General features: G+C 45.4%; 1 protein-coding gene across 3 annotated transcripts in view; it reads left to right on the top strand.

The window, feature by feature from the left end:
* The window catches only part of pds5b (PDS5 cohesin associated factor B), a 289329-nt gene that overhangs the window by 267549 nt on the left and 2219 nt on the right, over positions 1 to 19561 (top strand). For all 3 annotated transcript variants that reach the window (XM_072477000.1, XM_072477001.1, XM_072477002.1), the window contains exons 31-34: positions 3481 to 3592; positions 4215 to 4642; positions 8128 to 8247; positions 18931 to 19087. In XM_072477000.1, coding sequence (XP_072333101.1) covers positions 3481 to 3592; positions 4215 to 4642; positions 8128 to 8247; positions 18931 to 19087 — 817 coding nt within the window. The remainder of the gene's footprint in view (positions 1 to 3480; positions 3593 to 4214; positions 4643 to 8127; positions 8248 to 18930; positions 19088 to 19561) is intronic.

A 19561-nucleotide genomic window follows, 5' to 3' on the forward strand; every position in this document is an offset into this window, starting at 1 on the left:
CCTCTTGAAATCCTCTTTCATCTCTTTCCCCCAGCCAAGCCAGGTTCAACTTGTGCAGCTGTGCTCAGCCCCGCGTCACCTGGAACCTAAGTATCTAAAACTCACCCCCACCACCCTAAACGGCAATTCACCTAACCTCATTTCCTGCCCTCTAGTCTCAATTGGGAACACCTCGCTCTTCCCCATATTCAACTTGTACCTTGAAAACCAGCCAAATTCCTCTTAAGATCCCCATGCTGCCTCCGATACTGCCCAACTGGTCTGAAACATGCAGCAGCAGGTCGTCTGCATACAATGTGACTGTGCTTGACGTCCCCACCCTGCTCAATCCCTCTCCAGGCCCTCAACGTCCTAAGCGCCATTTCCAGCGGCGCTCTCGTCAAGGCAAAGAGCAACGGGGAGAGCGCAAACCCCTGCTTTGTCCCATGATGCAGCCCAAAGAACCCCAAACTCACTCGGTCCGACCACACACTTGTGACTGGCGCCTTATACAGCAACTGGACCCAATCCACAAACTGGACCGAATTGTGCACCACCTCCACGTCCATCGCCATTCCTACCTCCACCTCCTGCCCCTCCAAAGGCATCATGATTACATTAAGCAGCCTCCTCGCATTCGGCGTCAACTGCCTCCCCTTCACAAAACCCATTTGAGAGTCATGTATTACCCCTGGGATGCAGTTTGTGATTCAAACATCTTTGCCAACAGCTTGGCATCTACATTCAATAAAGATATCGGGCGGTAAGACCCACACTGCTCTAGTTCCTTATCCTTCTTTAATATTAGGGAGATGGAAGCCCGTGACAATGTGCGACAATGTAAGGGGTGGGGTTCCCCTCTCTCCCTTGCTTCATTCTACGGCTTCACCAGCAGTGGCACCAGGTCTGCCCCAAACATTTACAAAACTCCACTGGGAACCAGTCCGCTCCCGGGGCCTTCCCCACTTCTGCATTGTCCCCATACTATCCATCATCTCCCTCAGTCCATTTGTGGCCCCCAAACCCTTAACCAGCCCCTCCTCTACTCTGGGGAAACTACTGCCCATGCCTCAAACATATTATTCACCCCCTCCGGGTCCATCACCACCTTACACTTAGCATCCCTCACCCTGCCAATCTCCCTCACCGCCTCCTGCTTTCTCAACTGATGAGCTAAGATCCTGCTTACCTTCTCCCTGTGCTCATGCACTGCCCCTCTGGCGCTCCGTAACTGTCCATCGCCTTCCCCGTAGACACTAGCCCAAACTCCACCTGGAACCTCTGCTTCTCCTTCAACTGCCCTGCTTCCGGTGCCTCCAGGTATCTCCTATTCTCCCTCAAACTGTCGTCCACCAGTCTTGCCATCTCCACCCACTCTGCTTTCTCCCTGTGTGCCTGAATTGAAATAAATTCTTCCCCCAACAAATGCTTTAGCGCCTCCCACAGAATGGGAGGCCGTGACTTCCCCCGTATCGTTTAGCTCCACGTAGCCCTGTATGGCTCCCCTCACCCGCTCTCGCACCACCTCATCATCCAGCAACCCCACATCTAACCTCCACTGCGGCTGCTTACGGCCCCTTCAACACCTCACCATGCTCCTTCACAGCTTCCGAAGGTGTCTTCAACTTTTCTCCGGCAGGGCCCAGCACCTCCCCAATTGATTTCCGATGGGTTTTGAACATCAGTTTCCTCTGCCTCTCAATGCTTGTCAAATTCAGTAGCCAGCACCCCAGTTTGCATGTCTGCCGTGAACCGGCTGGCCACAACTGCCATCTCCCCTACTGAGGCTCCACGCAAAAACCCAGTTGAAGAATTTCCACCCGCAGACTTCTTAGTTCCGCCCTTTTTTGACATTCTTCAACAAACAATAGGCATACGTTCGTATGTGTAGAATGTATCCACCAATACCCCCCAGGAACCAGGCAAAAAGGCCAAAAAGCAAGTGCCCTGGCGGAAGCTACCTAGCGCGTGACCTCCTCTTGCAAAGTCCCCCAGACCCCTACTACTTGATGAGAAATTTCAATGCTATATACTTAAATACTGAAACGTGTATAGTACTCCATCTCAAAGATAGCATATTTTCTTTTAGGGGAATAATAATTTGAGAATCCATATTCCATAAACAGTTTAAAAAAATAAAAAAAAACAGTAATAGAATTAATTAAAATGTAAAACACAATAGAATGAAGATCTTGGTTTGTGTATAATAACCTTATGAGATGCAACTGTTGCATATTCCGTCAAACTGGCACACTGAGCAATGACTCAGTAAGTACATCCTGTGTGTCATGTATAGAGTAAGGTCCCATGACTCTCTCTGGCTCGGAGAAGAGGAAAATTATCTAGGGTTCCTATTTCTAAACATGACCAATACCTTCTGCGAAAGGGAGCTAAGTAGGTACGAGGAGAGGAACTGATCAGACTTTGTCCAAACTCACACCTGGAGAAACACTCGTTCTTGGGTACCATATTTTGCCATTCATCACTCTCTTTAGCAGAGATGAGGAAGGCTTTTGGTGCATTTTTTAGTGTTCAATTACATAACTTGTTTTCAAATTTTTTTACCTCCATTTAAAGTTTGAACTAATTTAGTAATTTGGTCTTTTGAGTTGTAAATACTTATTGCAATAAGGAGTTTTATTTTGTATTTAATACCAATGGATTTGAATGCAATTTTCAGGTTCAAAATAAACATTTGCTATATTTTGTACATTTCCTAAAATGACTTCCAAATGATAATGTAAAGGTATAATTTCATGCTTTTATAACCAGCAATGATAATAGCAAATTATATGCAGGTAACAGTTATTTAATCAGAAAAATGGCACACTTTGGAAGGATCCTTGGGTAAATTAACATTAATGTTGGCTATTATACTCCTGTAGTAATGTAAATAATTGCTGCCCGTCTTACAGTATTTTTCACAGAATATAATTTTGTAGTACAGATGTTAAATAGAGTAATTCCAAGCTTGTTATCACTTCACCGATTTCTTTAATGATAAGATGGGTAGAAAACATTTGGTGCTTATTTGTGCGGAAAATTCTGAAAGGTCTATTTTGAGAAAGGAACTAGAATAGAATCATAGACTTCTCTGCTGTGCAGAAGGGGACCATTTGGCCCATTGAATCTGCTCCGATCCTCCAAAAGAACACCCTACCTAGGCCAATCCCCCACCCTATCCCTGTAACCCCACCTAAGGTCAATTTAGCATTAGCTAATCCACCTAACCTGCACATATTTGGACTGTGGGAGGAAACCGGTATATCCGGAGGAAACCCACGCAGCCACAGGAACAATGTGCAAACTCCACGCAGACAGTCATCTGAGGTTAGAATCGATCCAGGTCCCTGGCGCTGAGGCAGCAGTGCTAACCACTGTGCCACCACATCGGCCCTTAATAGTTGGATGAGGAAATCTGTGTGCAAGGAAATAGAACAAGAAATGGATTGATCATGTTGGCTGTATTTGAATGCTCAATTTGTAAATAATTTAATGAAGGCTCGATAGCACTGAAATCGATCACAGTGAAAATGAGGACATCACAGTAATGAAGAATCCACCTCTACCAGCAAAGAAAATGGATAAGAGGGAAGACTCTGATCATCTGAGGGTATGTATATCCGAGTATGTTCAAGGGAAGATTGTAGAGGCGTAAATCATTCATGTAGCTCCACTTCTAGTTTTCTGTGGAGACTTGCATCTAACTATGGGCTCAGATAGCATCCAGCATCAAGGCTGAACTTGTGGCACTTTTATCCAGTTACATTTGTCTGGTCACACTCTAATTTCTCTCGATGAGCTTGGTTCGTGGGAAACTGATTCAAAGCGGAGTTCTAAAAACGATAAATGCTGTGTCACTGTGTTTATGTTCTGACACCTTGGGAGGGCAAAGAGAATCACCTTGCAAAGAGTAACAATGATAACCTGAGTGATGACCGTATTGCTGCAATGAATGAATTCGAGACATTCTGAAATGTACTGCAGTCTGACCCAAATGTAATCTACTGTAATAGTTGTTTTTATGGAATAATTACTTCTCAGTTTCCTTCTGTCAGTCAAATGTTTTACATCATGGTAACCTGTAGGCTGCTCAACAAACAAAGCTCAAGTCATAGTAAAATAATCTATTTATTGCCAGGAGAAATTTGTTTTATTCAATCTCGTTCTTATCACAGGTAGCTGTAGTTGTGTTTTTTTGGCTCTCTCAGTGAATAACCAATTGTTCTTTATAGTCAGAAACCGATAAACCAAGAGGGCGGAAAAAAGCAGCTTCTGCAATTTCCTTGGATCAAGAGGATCGGTCGAGTGCAGAACTTCTGGATCAGGTGAAACCTACAAAAACAAGCCAACGCGGTAGAAAACGAGCTGCGCACACCTCTGAGTCAGATGAACAGCAATGGCCAGAAGAGAAAAGATCAAAAGAAGACCTCTTGGAGAATGAAGATGAACAGAATAGTCCGCCAAAGAAGACAAAAAGGGGACGTCCACCAAAAGTTACAATCGAGGAAGTCCCTAAGGGAGAGACACAAGGAAAGGGAGGCAAAAGGAGTAGAAAGAAGGCAATATCAGTCGAGGGAGAAACTGGTGATCGAGACAATGAAAACCAGGAACAAAAGCAAAAGAGAACCAGACAGCCAAGAACACCCAAAAAATCTCAAAGGTTGGTACTTGGAAAGTGATAATTTCATTTACCCTCTGTTATTGATAGACTAAAACCTTTAAGAATTAAAAATTATATTTATTACTGACCAGTAAAACATGAAAGATAAAATGATCATCAAATATTCAAAATTAGTAAAGTGGAAACATGGAGTTCTTCAGAATGAGCAGTCTTTGAATATTTTTAGGGCTGAACTGGATAGATTCTTGGTAAGCAAGGCGATGATCGGGGTAGGCGAAATGCAGTTTTAGGTGGCTATTCGATCAGCCATGATATTATTAAATAGTGCAGCAGACGTGAGGGGCTGAATGGCCTACTGCTCTTTGTATAGCGCAGCTACTAAGTCCCTAAGATTCTGAAGAATTGTGATGGTGCAAAGAGTGAGATTGTTTCCATCGATTGGCAAGTCAATAGTGAACAGCATAGTAAAAATGGCAAAAATCATTATGGGGGTAGATAAATAACATTTTTTTCACAGGCTGGTTAGAATAAATAACTTGTTCTGCAAACTTGTTGAAACAGAATCCATAATTTTCTTATTTCCCTAGGAGCAGGAGTAGACCACAGGGCCCCTTGACCCTGCACTGCCATTCAATTTAAGGAAGGAAATCTGTCGTCCTTACCTGGTCTGGCCTACATTTGACTCCAGATTCACAGCCATGTGGTTGGCTCTGAAATGCCCACTTAAGGGCAATTATGGATGGGCAATAAATGCTGGCCCAGCCAGCGACACCCATGTCCCGTGAACGAATAAATTTTTTAAAAAATAATAAAGATAAGATCATGGCTGGTCTTTTTGTGGACTCTGCTCCACTCACCCACCCGTTCCCATAACCCTTAATTCCTTTACTGTTAAAATATCTATCTATCTTTGTCTTTTTTTTTCCGTCCCCAAATCCCCCCCTCATCCCCGGCACGCACCCTCCCCCGGCATAAATCCTCCACAAACCCTCCCCTCCTCCTCGGAACGCACCCTCCCCAACCCCCCCTTCCTCCCCGGCACTCACCCCCCACCACTCCTCCCCGGCACGCACCCCCCTCCTCCCCGTCACGCACCCTCCCCAACCCACTCCTCCCCGGCATGCACCCCCCACTCTTCTCCCCGGCACGCACCCTCCCCAACTTCCCCCCCACTCCTCCCCAGCGCGCATCCTCCCTAACTTCCCCCCCCCCCTCTTCCCCGGCACGCACACTCCCCAACCCCCCACTCTCCTCCCCAGCACGCTCCCTCCCCAACCCCCTCCCCTCCATCTATCTTTGTCTTAAAAGCATTCCGTGAGGTAGCCTCAACTGCTTCACTGGACAGGGAATTCTGTCGATTCACCAGAGAATGAGGAAGAATATGAAATAATGTGTGGAGTCAGTAAGAGTGTGAAATTACACACGGTGTCACAAAAAAACACCATCAAAGCGGCGTGGTGGCACAGTGATTAGCACTGCTGCCTCACAGCTTCAGGGACCCGGGTTCAATTCCGGCCTCGCGTGACTGTATGTGGAGTTTGCACTCTTTCTACCCCCCCTCCCCCACCCCCCCCGGCCCGTCTGCGTGGGTTTCCTCCGGGTGCTCCGGATTCCTCCCACAGTCCAAAGATATGCAGGTTAGGTGGATTGGCCATGCTAAATTGCCTTTTAGTGTCCAAAAGACTAGGTGGGTTTATTGGGTTACAGGGATAGGGTGGAGGCATTGGTTTAAGTAGGGTGCTCTTTCCAAGGGCCGATGCAGACTAAATTGGCCGAATGGTCTCTTTTGCTGTAAATTCTATCCTGATAACCAATCCTGCACCAAAGCAAACTAATTTTCCTTAATTGTAGAGTGGCATTATCAATCTGTCCAAATTCTCCAAAGCAAACCCAAATCATTTTAACATGGACACTCCTCACTTGCCTCTTTAAGGGAAATATGTGATGGTACAGTGTTGATTTAGCCAGTGAATAATTGCAGAATTAATAGTCCAAAGATATGCAGGTTGGGTGGATTGGCCATGATCATCTTGTGGGGTTGCAGGGAGTGGGACTAAGTAGTGTGCTCTTTCGGTGGAATTCTATGGAACACTAGATTTAGAGCATTAAATGACCAGTATACTCAGCAATGCTGTGAAATGGCGACAAGGGAAATTTGGATTTTGGAGATAGTGGTAAAGTTAAGAAAGATTTATGACGCTGTCCAAAAGATTTAAAGAAATTATACCAAGTGCAACAATCCAAAATGAAATGCTGTCAACATCTTTTGAACTTGCCTATCAAACAGTTCTATCTCTATTCTAGGGCTCCCCCATGGTTCATGACAACTAAGCTGGTGTAAATCATGTCACCTTCAGAAGCTGGCCCAACTCTGCCAAAATTGCAATGGAGCTGGCAGGACTGCTGCATGTGGGCTTGCTACCTGCATCCTTATCACCAGCTGCTGAAATTTGCCAGCGTTGGGAATTCCGGTATCAGTTCCAGCAGCCGTGTTTTTTTGCGACACAAAACAGTGGCAGCAATGTACAACCCTTTAACTTTACAACAGTTGGAGAACTTACACCGACAATTCTAGAATTCTCGGAATCATTGTGATCCCATTGTTTACTTTTAATTTTTTAATTAAATATTCCTCTTCTTCTTAATGTATTACAAAATCATAAAATACCACAAACCTAAGCTGTGTGATTGGTGGTAATGGTGTTGGTAACAACAATATCATTAACAATAAAGCTGCCCTTATATTAAAAGTTTATATTAGAATTATTTGGACCCTGAAGGTTTGTAAATTTCATGCAATTACTTCTTTAAAAAAATTTACGTTTTATTGATGTGAGTTTCGGGTAGATTATTTTCATGCTGCTTATGGACATCCCTAAAATTAGTTGCAAATTATCATAAGTGTTTTAATTCACTTTTTAAGCAAACTGCTTTATCTTAAACCCCAAATAGATTTGAAAACTGATGTAGCAACATTAAAATTAAAGAAATTAAAAACTAATGTGCAAAATTAGTATCTGCTTAACAGATGACAATTTTGGGACTAAGTGTTCAAGAGAAATTTATTTTTTAACGCATTATTTTATTAAGGCATTTATGGTTCCATAACAACAAAAGATACTAATACAAATGTAAACATAATTCAGTACGTAACCCCCCCCCCCCCCACACCACCAACCATACCCTGCCAACATAGCTTATACACACAATTCCCGTCTCCTGGCTGATCCCGCCTAAACTAACAAGTGAGATTTATAAACTGATAGTTTTACTCTTGTTGTTTGATCCACAGGATTAAATTATGACCTTGCAATTTACTCTTCTCTGTATTAATTCTTCTACGTATTAGGATTGCTCCAAAGTATTTAATAAACTCAGCAAACCCAGGCCAAATGTAATTATTTTTCACAACGCAGCAGCCAATTGTACGGATATAGCATCTGTAATTATAGATTTTTGACATTACTTTTTAATATGTTTAGAAATTGAACAAAGAAACACTGTTGCAATTATCTATACTATAGAATAGAAACACCAGAATCTGATGTCAACGAGTCTTTATCTATGGAATCCACACCACAGAAGAGACGAGGAAGACCGCCAAAAATGGCAACTGCACCACAGTCGCAACCAAAGAAAAATTTGTAAGTAGTTAACTTGCTTAAGTCTAAAATTAGAAACTCCAGTGTGATTTTAAAAATAAGATTGATATTTAAGTGCCTACTTTTGTGCCTCTTTGATCATTTGGAATTTTAAAAAATGAAATATGATCTTTTTCTGATTTGAAGGTGGATTATTGAGTTGAAACATTTAAAGATCCAAAGTCTAGCTTGTCACCACAGTTCAGTACTTGACTGGTTTCTGGTTTGTTAGTAAGGTAGCAAGCAGTTTTGACTTTGGGAGATGCGGAGAACAAGTGGCTGAAAGTTGCGAGACGGTCACTTAATCCTCAACCCTGAGAAAACAATTGGTTCTAAGGCACTTTGAGGAAGATGCAGAAACAAAATGTGTGGAGTCATGCATGTAATTTGGATCCTGAATACTGATATTTCCTTGAATTAGAATGCATTTAATTCACATGTTTATTTCTAACAATACTTTTGCATCTGTTGTCTGAAAACTTTAGACAATTTAACCAGTTATCTTAAACTCGTTCACGTTTACCCAGGTGCCCTTACTCACGAGACAAACAAAGTACAAGGAGTGGATTTGTGTTTCAACCCGATTTTATTACGGAATCTTATGATCCAAACTCTTACTCATACAACATCTCTAAATCCTTAACTAATTTATTAATACTATGATCTATCTGAGACTTGAATACTACCCGTGCAGTTAAACTTGGTTAGGCTTCTCCACCAGTTATGACTCTTTGCTGAGTTCTCCCAATTGCGTTGATCTTGCTTCTGAACTCCGGGTCTTCTACGTGAAGGTGGATCTCGCAACCGTGTCTTGTCTTCATTGGGGTGCAATCTTTGCTGGAGGTGGCTTCCAGGTGTCTCCTCTTATATCTTCTCCTTCTCTCTTTCGCGCCCTTCTGGAAGATTCTCTGGCTTCCAACCAATGAGGTTACCGGAGGCGGTGGGTCGCAGCACCCAATGGGAGTGCTGATTCCATATATGGAAGACGCCAAGAGCCCCCGAGGGATCCATTCCCGAGTGTACTGAGTGCGCCTTACCCATTCTATATGTTGTGTTCAGGTGCTATTGAGTCTCATTGATCCAGGACCTGAGGTGCCCGCAGGTCTGGCCAATACTAACCAATACACAAATCGACCACGGTCGAGTATCTCCGATCCCAACTTTCACGACAAGTTCAGATTGGCTTTTGTTCGCCTCTGTGTTTTTTCAGCCTGTCTGAATTTCCATCAGGCCTGACCGTTCAAACTGTTGGCTGCTGTTTAATTTAGATTGTCCAATTCTGTATCTGGCCTAGCTTTTCAGGCTGTTGGCCATTTTGTCGCAATCAGTAGGGAAGGCGATGGCATAGTGGTATTGTCACTGGACTGGTAAACCAGGGACCCAGGGTAATGCTCTGGGGACCCAGGTTCAAATCTCGCCACTGCAGATGGTGACATTTGAATTCAATAAAAAGTCTGGAATTAAAAGTCTAGCGATGACCATGAAATGCTCTATCTCACCCTCCCCTCTTCCCCCCCCTCTCCGCCCCCCCCCCCCCACATGATATAATCGTGTCCCCAGCAAGTGGTCATGCGGAACTGATTAGTATTGGCCGGGGCATTGAGTATAAGAATTGGCAAGTCATGTTGCAGCTGTATAGAACCTTAGTTAGGCCACACTTGGAGTATAGTGTTCAATTCTGGTCGCCACACTACCAGAAGGATGTGGAGGCTTTAGAGAGGGTGCAGAAGAGATTTACCAGAATGTTGCCTGGTATGGAGGGCATAAGCTATGAGGAGCGATTGAATAAACTCGGTTTGTTCTCACTGGAACGAAGGAGGTTGAGGGGCGACCTGATAGAGGTATACAAAATTATGAGGGGCATAGACAGAGTGGATAGTCAGAGGCTTTTCCCCAGGGTAGAGGGGTCAATTACTAGGGGGCATAGGTTTAAGGTGAGAGGGGCAAAGTTTAGAGTAGATGTACGAGGCAAGTTTTTTACGCAGAGGGTAGTGGGTGCCTGGAACTCACTACCGGAGGAGGTAGTGGAGGCAGGGACGATAGGGACATTTAAGGGGCATCTTGACAAATATATGAATAGGATGGGAATAGAAGGATACGGACCCAGGAAGTGTAGAAGATTGTAGTTTAGTTGGGCAGTATGGTCGGCACGGGCTTGGAGGGCCGAAGGGCCTGTTCCTGTGCTGTACATTTCTTTGTTCTTTATTTCTTTGTTGTTCAGTAATAGCTTTACAGTGCTGATGCCTTGAAATTGCATCTAAAATGTCGACTTAAATTTCTATAAAAGTTGAATAAGTTAAACTGTATAATTGAATGCAAATGTGTTTTGACAATGTAGCTTTTCAATTTGAGTTATCCGTTATTACACTGCCATTTCCCATATACGATGTAGTTTTTAAAAAATTGGATCAAGTAATTCACCATTTTGTCCTGGTCAGCTAAATGATGTGCAGTTTGCATTCTACCTCCTATATTTGCACAAATCCATATTGAGGGGGTGTAACTCGTATAAATCTAGTTTATGGTAAGTTGACAGCAAATAAAAGTAATTGCAGATGTGTGGCAATGTTTCCTCACCAGAATAATGATGTTAGCTTAATACCCACATCGTGGATGAGAACCTCTAAAGAGATTGAAATGCAGTTGCAATGAGTCAAACATGGATGGTCCAAATTTCCAATTGCGTTCAAGTTGTAAAGCATTCTTACTGGCAGAATTAATATCCGATGGAATGATGACCTGCAATTCTGCATACGTTGACTAATTGTAGTGGAGTTGGACCACATGAGCACAAATCATAGAGCACTGGCTAAATTACTATTTAACATTGCAATCTCCCTGTGAAAGAACATGCAAAGTCTGCAAATATGGTTAAATCTCAGAACATTAAAAGTATTCCTGATCAGAGAGAAGGTGAAATTTGTATGGCATGTGGGAAACTGTGGGACCTTATAAAACACAAGGCAAACCGCTTGGAACAGTTTGACAAGTAGACATTCTCTCCAAAAAGGAAGAGGATGAGAAGGGCTGCCTATCCCAATGTCTAAAGTTCTGCTAATGTGGTTCAAGACAACCCAAGCAGGGAACCTTGCCATTTCCAGTCCAATGCTGCAGAAAGGGAATTGCCAGGGCAAAGAAGCTGGGCTAAATGAAGACTAGGGACGGCATTATCTTGGTGCAGTAAGCGGTGAGGGTACAGCAGTTAGGCGGCATGGTCGCACAGTGGTTAGTACTGTTGCTTCACAGCATCTGGGTCCCAGGTTCATTTCTCGGCTTGGCTCACTGTCTGCAGAGTCTGCACGTTCTCCCTGTGTCTGTGTGGATTTTCTCCGGGTGCTCCGGTTTCCTCCCACAAGTCCCGAAAGGCGGGCTTGTTAAGTGAATTGGACATTCTGAATTCTCCCTTAGTGTACCTGAACAAGTGCCGGAATGTGGCGATTAGGGGTGTTTCACAGTAACTTCATTGTAGTGTTAATGTAAACCTATTTGTGACAATAAGATGATATGTGCAATGGTGGAAATTGGAGCAAGGAACATGTCATTGCTTTGCTTTGGTCTGCACTGAAAAGCTGTTGCTTCTTGTGATTCAAAGCTGCTTTGCAAGTGTCAAGACACAGCCCATGTGGGACAAGGTCAACAAAACTACCTGGATGACTCTCAACATTTGAGGTGTGGATCAAGAGTGGACAAACGCATGAGCGGAAGAGCCCAACACAGGGTCAAGCTCCAGCCAGTGGATCATGGGGTGATTAGGAGCCTGAAAACCAACTTCTGACGGCAGCTGTTCTCTTGGTTTTCAGGGTCAATGATAAGAATAGGTACAATCTAATTGCTTTCGAGGCTCTGTTCATCGTGTCGAAGGTGTGGAAGATAGTGATGGAATCTGAACTGCTTGAACCATGCTGGGTTCAAATAGGTTATGACTGCACAACTTGAGAACGAGGAGGAGCAGGGAGAGACCAACCAACCCTTTGGCGATACCTTTCACACCTGCAGGAGGTTGGAATGAAAATTCTAGCCGAGAAAACCTTAGAAACTTAGACTTGAGGTGGACAATGCCAGACGCTGCACAAAAATGACAGAGGATGTAATCCTTCAACCAAGGAGCCTGATTATCCAGAAGGGTCTGATGAATGCCCGCCCTCTCATCCGCCTTTCTCCCCCGCTGGTTCTGCAAAGGCTGTAGAAGTGTTTCAAAATTTCACACTTCAACAAAAGCATCAAAAACATGTTTGACTGCATTGATAGCTTGGTGGACTATATCGCACATAGTCGAAGACCAAAAAAGAGCAATGTTTTCCCAGCGCTAACTCCTGATGTTTTTCAATGCCAAGGCGTGAATAAATGCAATGAAGACTTTTTCCACACGTTTACTGCTTTCCTGCATTTTGATTTGGTATTTGAATATATTTTTCACAAATGCACATCGATTTACACAGAGATATATTCATGAGGGAATGGAGCCTCTTTCGCTATTACAAAGCTATTTTGTGGGTGGTTCCCTGGGATTCAACTAGTCAGGATTTTACTGTAATTGAGATTTCAATATGTTAACTGATAAAGTCGTGCTAATGTTTATTCAGACCCAAACATAGATGACCAGTATGCCCACTGATGAATGTTAGAAACTGTTATAGTTTCTATTCGTTGCAGTCATGATATTTTAAAAATGGGTTTAGAATGCGTACAGCCGATATGTCTGCTAAAGCTGATGAGGTTGTAAAAGTGAAGTAATCATTTGATTTTCACTATTTACTTGTTTACAGGTAGTGGGCTAATGGAATATTATTTTGGGTTTTGATTGTCCCTTGGTGTGGATAATTTTGAGGGGTTGTGTTTTGATCCTGGCTAATCAGGTCATGGGACATCTTGTGGGAGGAGACAGAATAATGCTTTTCTGTTGCAGTTTTTAGTTGTCCTTGTGGGGGCGGGGGGGTGGGGAGGGGCTTCCTGCCCCCCCCCCCCGTTTCATTCTGTGGCTCCCTTGGAATTCCTCCTCGCTCCCTCCCCCTTCCCCTCTCTGCTCCTTTCTGTTGCCTGTGCTCCTCCTCCCTCCCCCTTCCTAATCACTATTGGCCTCGAACAGGTCATGGAATAGACGGATGAATGGCTCCCATGCTTTGTGGAAGCCCTCGTCCAACCCTTGGATGGTGTATTTAATCTTCTCCAGATGGAGAAATTCCGACAGGTCCGCAGCTGTGGGTGGTGCTGCTGATCGGCAGCCGAGCACGATTCTCCGTTGTGTGATTAAGGAAGCAAAAGTCATGGCATCGCCCCTCCCCCGTCTTCCCTCGGTGTTCCCCTTCCCTGTCTCTCTCTCTCTCTCTCTCTCTCTCTCTCTCTCTCTCTCTCTCTCTCTCTCTCTCTCTCTCTCTCTCTCTCTCTCTCTTTCTCTCTTTCTCTCTTTCTCTCAGAGCGAGGCAGCACAGTCCTGCGCAAACATATTAAGTGTCTAATGAGTCTCTATTTCTTGAGTAATCTTCCTCTTATCAACCTTCACCTTTGCCTCACCTGCCCCTTGTCCAGGTCATTGGTCCGCACAAATTTGTTTTCCTCCGCTGGGGTATTGAAATAATACTCTTTATTCTAGTACATGACCCAGAGCCTGGCTGGGAGCAGCATACTAAATCGCACGCCGTTCTTGTACAGGGCCAACTTCACCTGATTAAACTCAGCCCTGCGTTTTGCCACATCTGCCCCATTGTTCTGGTATTTCGGGTTTTGTCCCCTTCCCAGGTACTTGCTTTAGTCTGTCTAGCCCACCTCTGGATCCTGGTTGCGGCTTCGCGATGACCACCCTCGGCTACTCCCCCGCCTTGGGCTTCGGTCTAAGTGACCTGTGTGATCTGTCAAGCTCTTGGGGGTTGGGGAAGCTCTCTCCTGTCTAGGTTGCCTAGCATTTGGGTGGTGTAGCCCGTCAGATCTCTGCCCTCGATACCTTCTGAGAGGCCCACAATCCGCATGTTCTGTCATCAGGACCTGTTTACTTGGTCCTCGACTTTCCTCTAAGTTCCCTTGGGCAGCCACCAATCTTTTAACTTCTGCTTCCAGGGCAACGATCCTGTCGCCCTGGTCTGTTGAGGCTTTCTCCAGGTCCTCCCCTGTGCTTCCTTCTTCCCCTACCCTTCAACTGTCCTTTGTATGGCAAACATTGCCTCTGTCACCGCCACCCAGATTTTGATCTTGATCGCCTCTTTCATGGCGGTCAGCTCCTTCATGAGGAAGGTCTTCCATCCATCTCCAGGTGGTGGTGTTGCTAACTTTGCCTTAGTTTAATTGCTCTGTTTTATCACCTTTGCTCTTGAGTCGCCAGGTATCTTTATGATACCGCCACGTGGTTCAAGTCCGAGTAATGATCAATAATCCAATACACCGATTAGTAAGATTTAAATCAAAGCACATTTATTATACACAGTAATCACTACTCATGCACAAATTCTACGTCTAAGCTACTTCTACAACTAACAGGCCTATACAACTTGGAACTGGCCCACCAGGTCAGGGAAACAAATGGCCTTTCGTTCGGGTTCTGAGCCTGTGGGATTCGAAGTTGGTACAGATTGATAGCTAGGAGCACCTATCTCGTAGCGAGCGTTGAAGTAAGACTTACAGGTTCGGTCGGCTGCTGAAGAGTGATGAGAGCTGGAAGAGCTGGAAGCGAGCCGAAGAAGAAGAGAGCGACTTGAACTTGGGGCTCAATTCTTATAGTCCCCAGGGGCTTCCCGCCTTTCGGGGCGGACACTGTACCTGGTCCCAAGTGATTGGACTTTGTCCCAATCACTTGGTTCGATTTTCTCCAATGCTGGAGCGGTTCCCTGATCGATGGGCATCTTGAGGTGGTCGTTCACCTCCTTTTGTGTAGGCTTCTGCTGGCGCCGAAGAGTCTGGTTTTGCTTTGTGTCTAAATGTTGCTTATTGTTCCTGGGGATTGCTCATTAGTATGCAGATGGCTGGTGTTTTGTTATGCTGATGGTTGCTGGTATCGACCTTGTCTGGCCTTTCCAGTGGTAAATACACAGCCAACCTGCAGCTGCTCGTTTTTGTCCTGTTGGCTGACTTCCCCATCAGCCTTTGCCGTTCGCCATTTTGAATCGGGAGCTGGCCATTTTAAGTGGCTACAGTGGGGGAGGGAGGGAGGCTGATGCTTGGGACGTGGGTCTCCCTCTCTCTTGGGTGGCCAGGCCATCTTGCCTTATGGGTCAGCCGACTCATCCACCTGCAGCTCATGGCCCTTTCGCCACTTCTGCTGCCCTTTTGACCCCTAGAGTTCTTGTTTGCTGCCATTCTGGTGTTGATCCTTTCTTCTCACCGTTGAGGTTGATTGCCTTCAGGTTTTCAGGCACTTTTAGATGAATTTTGCCTATTTGATTCTGGTCTGGAGGAGAGCCACCTGATATGCATCTACTGAGTACATCACCATCACCGGAAGTCTGTTGTGACCCAGTCTGGGGCTGGTTCAGCACACTGGGCTAAAGAGCTGGCTTTTAAAGCAGACCAAGGCAGGCCAGCAGCACGGTTCAATTCCCGTACCAGCCTCCCCGAACAGGAATCGGAATGTGGCGACTAGGGGCTTTTCACAGTAACTTCATTTGAAGCCTACTTGTGACAAGCGATTTTCATTTCATTTTCATTTCATTTCATTTTCATCTTCAAGTAAGATTTTCAATTTAGTGGTGAATTATGGGGCCAGAAAGTGGCATTCACAGTCTCATTGAAACTCTGCTCCTTTTTCCTTGTCTTAATTGGGGAGCTGCACATTTCTTGCTTGACGTTCCAGCTCTGGCTCCCAGAAAATGTGCAGTGCGGAAGTTCCAAGACCTTCAGTCTCAGGCAGCAGTGTCGGGGAAGTGAAGCCGCTCCCCTTTTAATGGCACAATCTCGAGTGGTGGAGGGCGTGATGAATACTACAGTTACCCAGGAGTTCGAAGTGGTTTTGATTCTTCTAACTTTTTCTGGGTAACTATTCATGAGTTGAAACTTTTAAATCTGAGTTATCGGATAGTTCCTGGGAAGGCAATCATGTAGTGATATTGTCACTGGGCTAATAATCCAGAGACCGGGGGCAATGATCTGGGGACAAGGGTTTGAATCCCACTACAGCAGATGCCGGCCGGAGAATCACATTTCCCAACCAAGCCCGGGTTGGCGCCGCTTTCGTGATGTTCCGCCCCCATCAAAGCGGCATATCGACCACCTCAGACTCCCGCTGCTCCACCCCCAACTGTCCGACTTCCCGACGGCGCAGGACACTTGTGGTCTCTCCCATCGTAAACTCGGCGTGGCGGCAGTGGACTCAGTCCAGCGCCGCCGCGGTCGGGGGAAGGCCGATCCGCAGGTGGTGGGGGGGGGGGGGACATTATTCGGGGCTGGGGGCACTGTGGAGGAGCGGTCCGGGGCATGCGAGCCGGTCGAAGTGGGGGGACGATTTTGCGGGCTGCGTCCACCATGAAGCATGGCGCGACCGCACCACCGTGCGCATGCTGGCCAGGAACCCGGCAATTCTCCGGGGCGTATTGACAGCTAGAGGCAGGTGCTCTATGCTCCGGTCCTACTAGCCCCCAGCAAAACAGGGAATAGGTGGCTGTTTTGGGCCAGTTTTCCGCCACTGTTCCCACGCCGGCATGGGAACATATTCTCCAAATCGGAGAATCCAGCCCATATCTGCAGCAATGTGGGTGACTCTTTAAAATGTCCTCTGAAATGACCTCGCAAGCCACTCAGTTGGAGGGCAATTGGGGATGGGCAATAAATGCTTGCCCGGCCAGCAACGCCCACATCCCACGAATGAATAAAAGAATTGCCCATCGGAAATTTGAACTGATTAGTAAGTTTGCAGATGACACAAAGGTTGGTGGAATTGTGGATAGCGATGAGGACTGTCAGAGGATACAGCAGGATTTAGATCGTTTGGAGACTTGGGCGGAGAGAAGACAGATGGAGTTTAATCCGGACAAATGTGAGGTAATGGATTTTGGAAGGTCTAATGCAGGTAGGGAATATACAGTGAATGGTAGAACCCTCAAGAGTATTGAAAGTCAGAGAGATCTAGGACGACAGGTCCACAGGTCACTGAAAGGGGCAACACAGGTGGAGAAGGTAGTCAAGAAGGCATATGGCATGCTTGCCTGGTCTTTGAGTATAAGAATTGGGAAGTCATGTTGCAGCTGTATAGAACCTTAGTTAGGCCATACTGGAGTATAGTGTTCAATTCTGGTCGCCACACTACCAGAAGGATGTGGAGGCTTTCGAGAGGGTGCAGAAGAAATTTACCAGGATGTTGCCTGGTAAGGAGGGCATTAGCTATGAGGAGAGGTTGAATAAACTCGGTTTGTTCTCACTGGAACGACGGAGGTTGAAGGGGCGACCTGATGGAGGTCTACAAAATTATGAGGGGCATAGTCAGAGTGGATAGTCAGAGGCTTTTCCCCAGGGTAGAGGGGTCAATTACTCAGGGGCATAGGTTTAAGGTGCGAGGGGCAAGGTTTAGAGTAGATGTACGAGTCCCGTATTTTACACAGAGGGTAGTGGGTGCATAGAACTCGCTGCCGGAGGAGGTGGTGGAAGCAGGGGCGATAGTGACATTTAAGGGGCATCTTGACAAATACATGAATAGGATGAGAATAGAGGGATACGGACCCAGGAAGTGTGGAAGATTTTAGTTTAGATGGGGAGCATGGTTGGCACCGGCTTGGAGGGCCGAGGGGCCAGTTCTTGTGCTGTACTTTTCTTTGTTCTTCATTCTTTGTATCCCAGCGATTCCTGTGCAATCCTTGCATGGGGATTTCCAGTGCGTGCATCTTCTGGGCTACCTCTGAGGTGCAATGCTTGGAGATCGGGTGTTTTGGGCTATGGACATTTTTCTATTGTTGAGTTTTAATCGATAGGCATGGGTTGAGAGACCAAAGTTTATGGCAGAGAGGAGACTTTTTATATTTAAAAAAAAAAAAAAATTTTTTTTAATTAGGCTGCAATTTTCTGGCCGTTTTTCACCGGTGGATTCTTCTGGTCCTGCCAAAGGCGAACCTCCGCTGACGGCCAACGGGAAACCCCGTTGGCCCAATAGCCTGCCGCTGGCCAATGCAGGCCACCTTGGTGCAACACTCCAAGGGCGTGTGGAAAATCCCACCCGTGGGACTTTCACAAGACGTGGGGTTGCTGACTAGGCCAACATTTATTGCCTATCCCCAATTTCCTTGGTGAAAGTCGAGCTGAGCTGTCGTCTTGAACTGCTGCAGGCCATGTGGTGTAGATACATCCAGAATGCAATATTTTAGTAGTGATTTATGTTGGGGTTTTGTTCTTAAAGGTAGGTGACCATTAAATTGACCAGTATTTTCTGAGTTGGATGCATATTTTGATTCTAACGGTTAACTAGTCAATAGAACTAAAACTTGAATATTTCCCTATTGTGATAATACCATTTCCCACCGTGTATAAAAGTGAACAACAACATACCATAAAGTGGGTATCTTTACAAATTCCCCGTTGCACCAAACTGTTGAATTTTTGCCAAAAATAGTTGGATAATTTGCAAAATATGAATTTGAAAACCAGTACTAAACCACCTTCATATCAGTGTGAAATTTATTTCACTGAGAAGTGCATCAATTTTTGGCTCCTCGTGACACTTTTACTGCTTTCTGAATGTTTAGCACAACAGTGAAAAGAAATGTCTCTGTTTTGTAGCCGCGGAGGACGTACAAGACGAGCTGTCAGAGAAGACGATTCATCAGCAGAGATGGATTCACATCATGATAGTTCATTGGAAAATATGGATATCTCCCAGGAAAGTTCAGTGGATGGAGTGAACGCAGCAGAGGAGAATGAATTCAGTACACTAAGGGTATGGCTATTAATTAGGATGTATGCATGTGCTAATATAGAAGTCTTGTAACAAATCTTAGGTTAGATATTACAATTGGTATCTATTCTGACTTTAAGGGCACGATCTTCCCAAAAGGGAGCAAAGTCCCCCAGCGAGTGCGTTTAGCCGCGTGTTTCCCAGCAATCGTAGTGCCGAGAAACAAGCTACTCGCGTTGGAAAAAGAAACCTAAATGGGGAACGCGCGGCCGAGGTCGCACATAGCCCTGTTATTTAAATTTTTATATGGCGTCACGATCTCCGAGGCCCACAAAAGCCAAAGGCCCCAACCTCCCCCCAGCCCGAACGCAACATGGGAGGGTCCCCGCACCCCTCAACACCATGGTTGGCTACCCAATTGCACGTGTGAAAAAAATGCCATCTTGACACCTTGGCAGTACCAACCTGGCACCCTGGCAATGTCCATGCCAGCTGGCACTGCCACCTGGGCACCTT

Source organism: Scyliorhinus torazame, chromosome 15 (assembly GCF_047496885.1).
Source record: "Scyliorhinus torazame isolate Kashiwa2021f chromosome 15, sScyTor2.1, whole genome shotgun sequence".
NCBI classification, from domain to species: domain Eukaryota; kingdom Metazoa; phylum Chordata; class Chondrichthyes; order Carcharhiniformes; family Scyliorhinidae; genus Scyliorhinus; species Scyliorhinus torazame.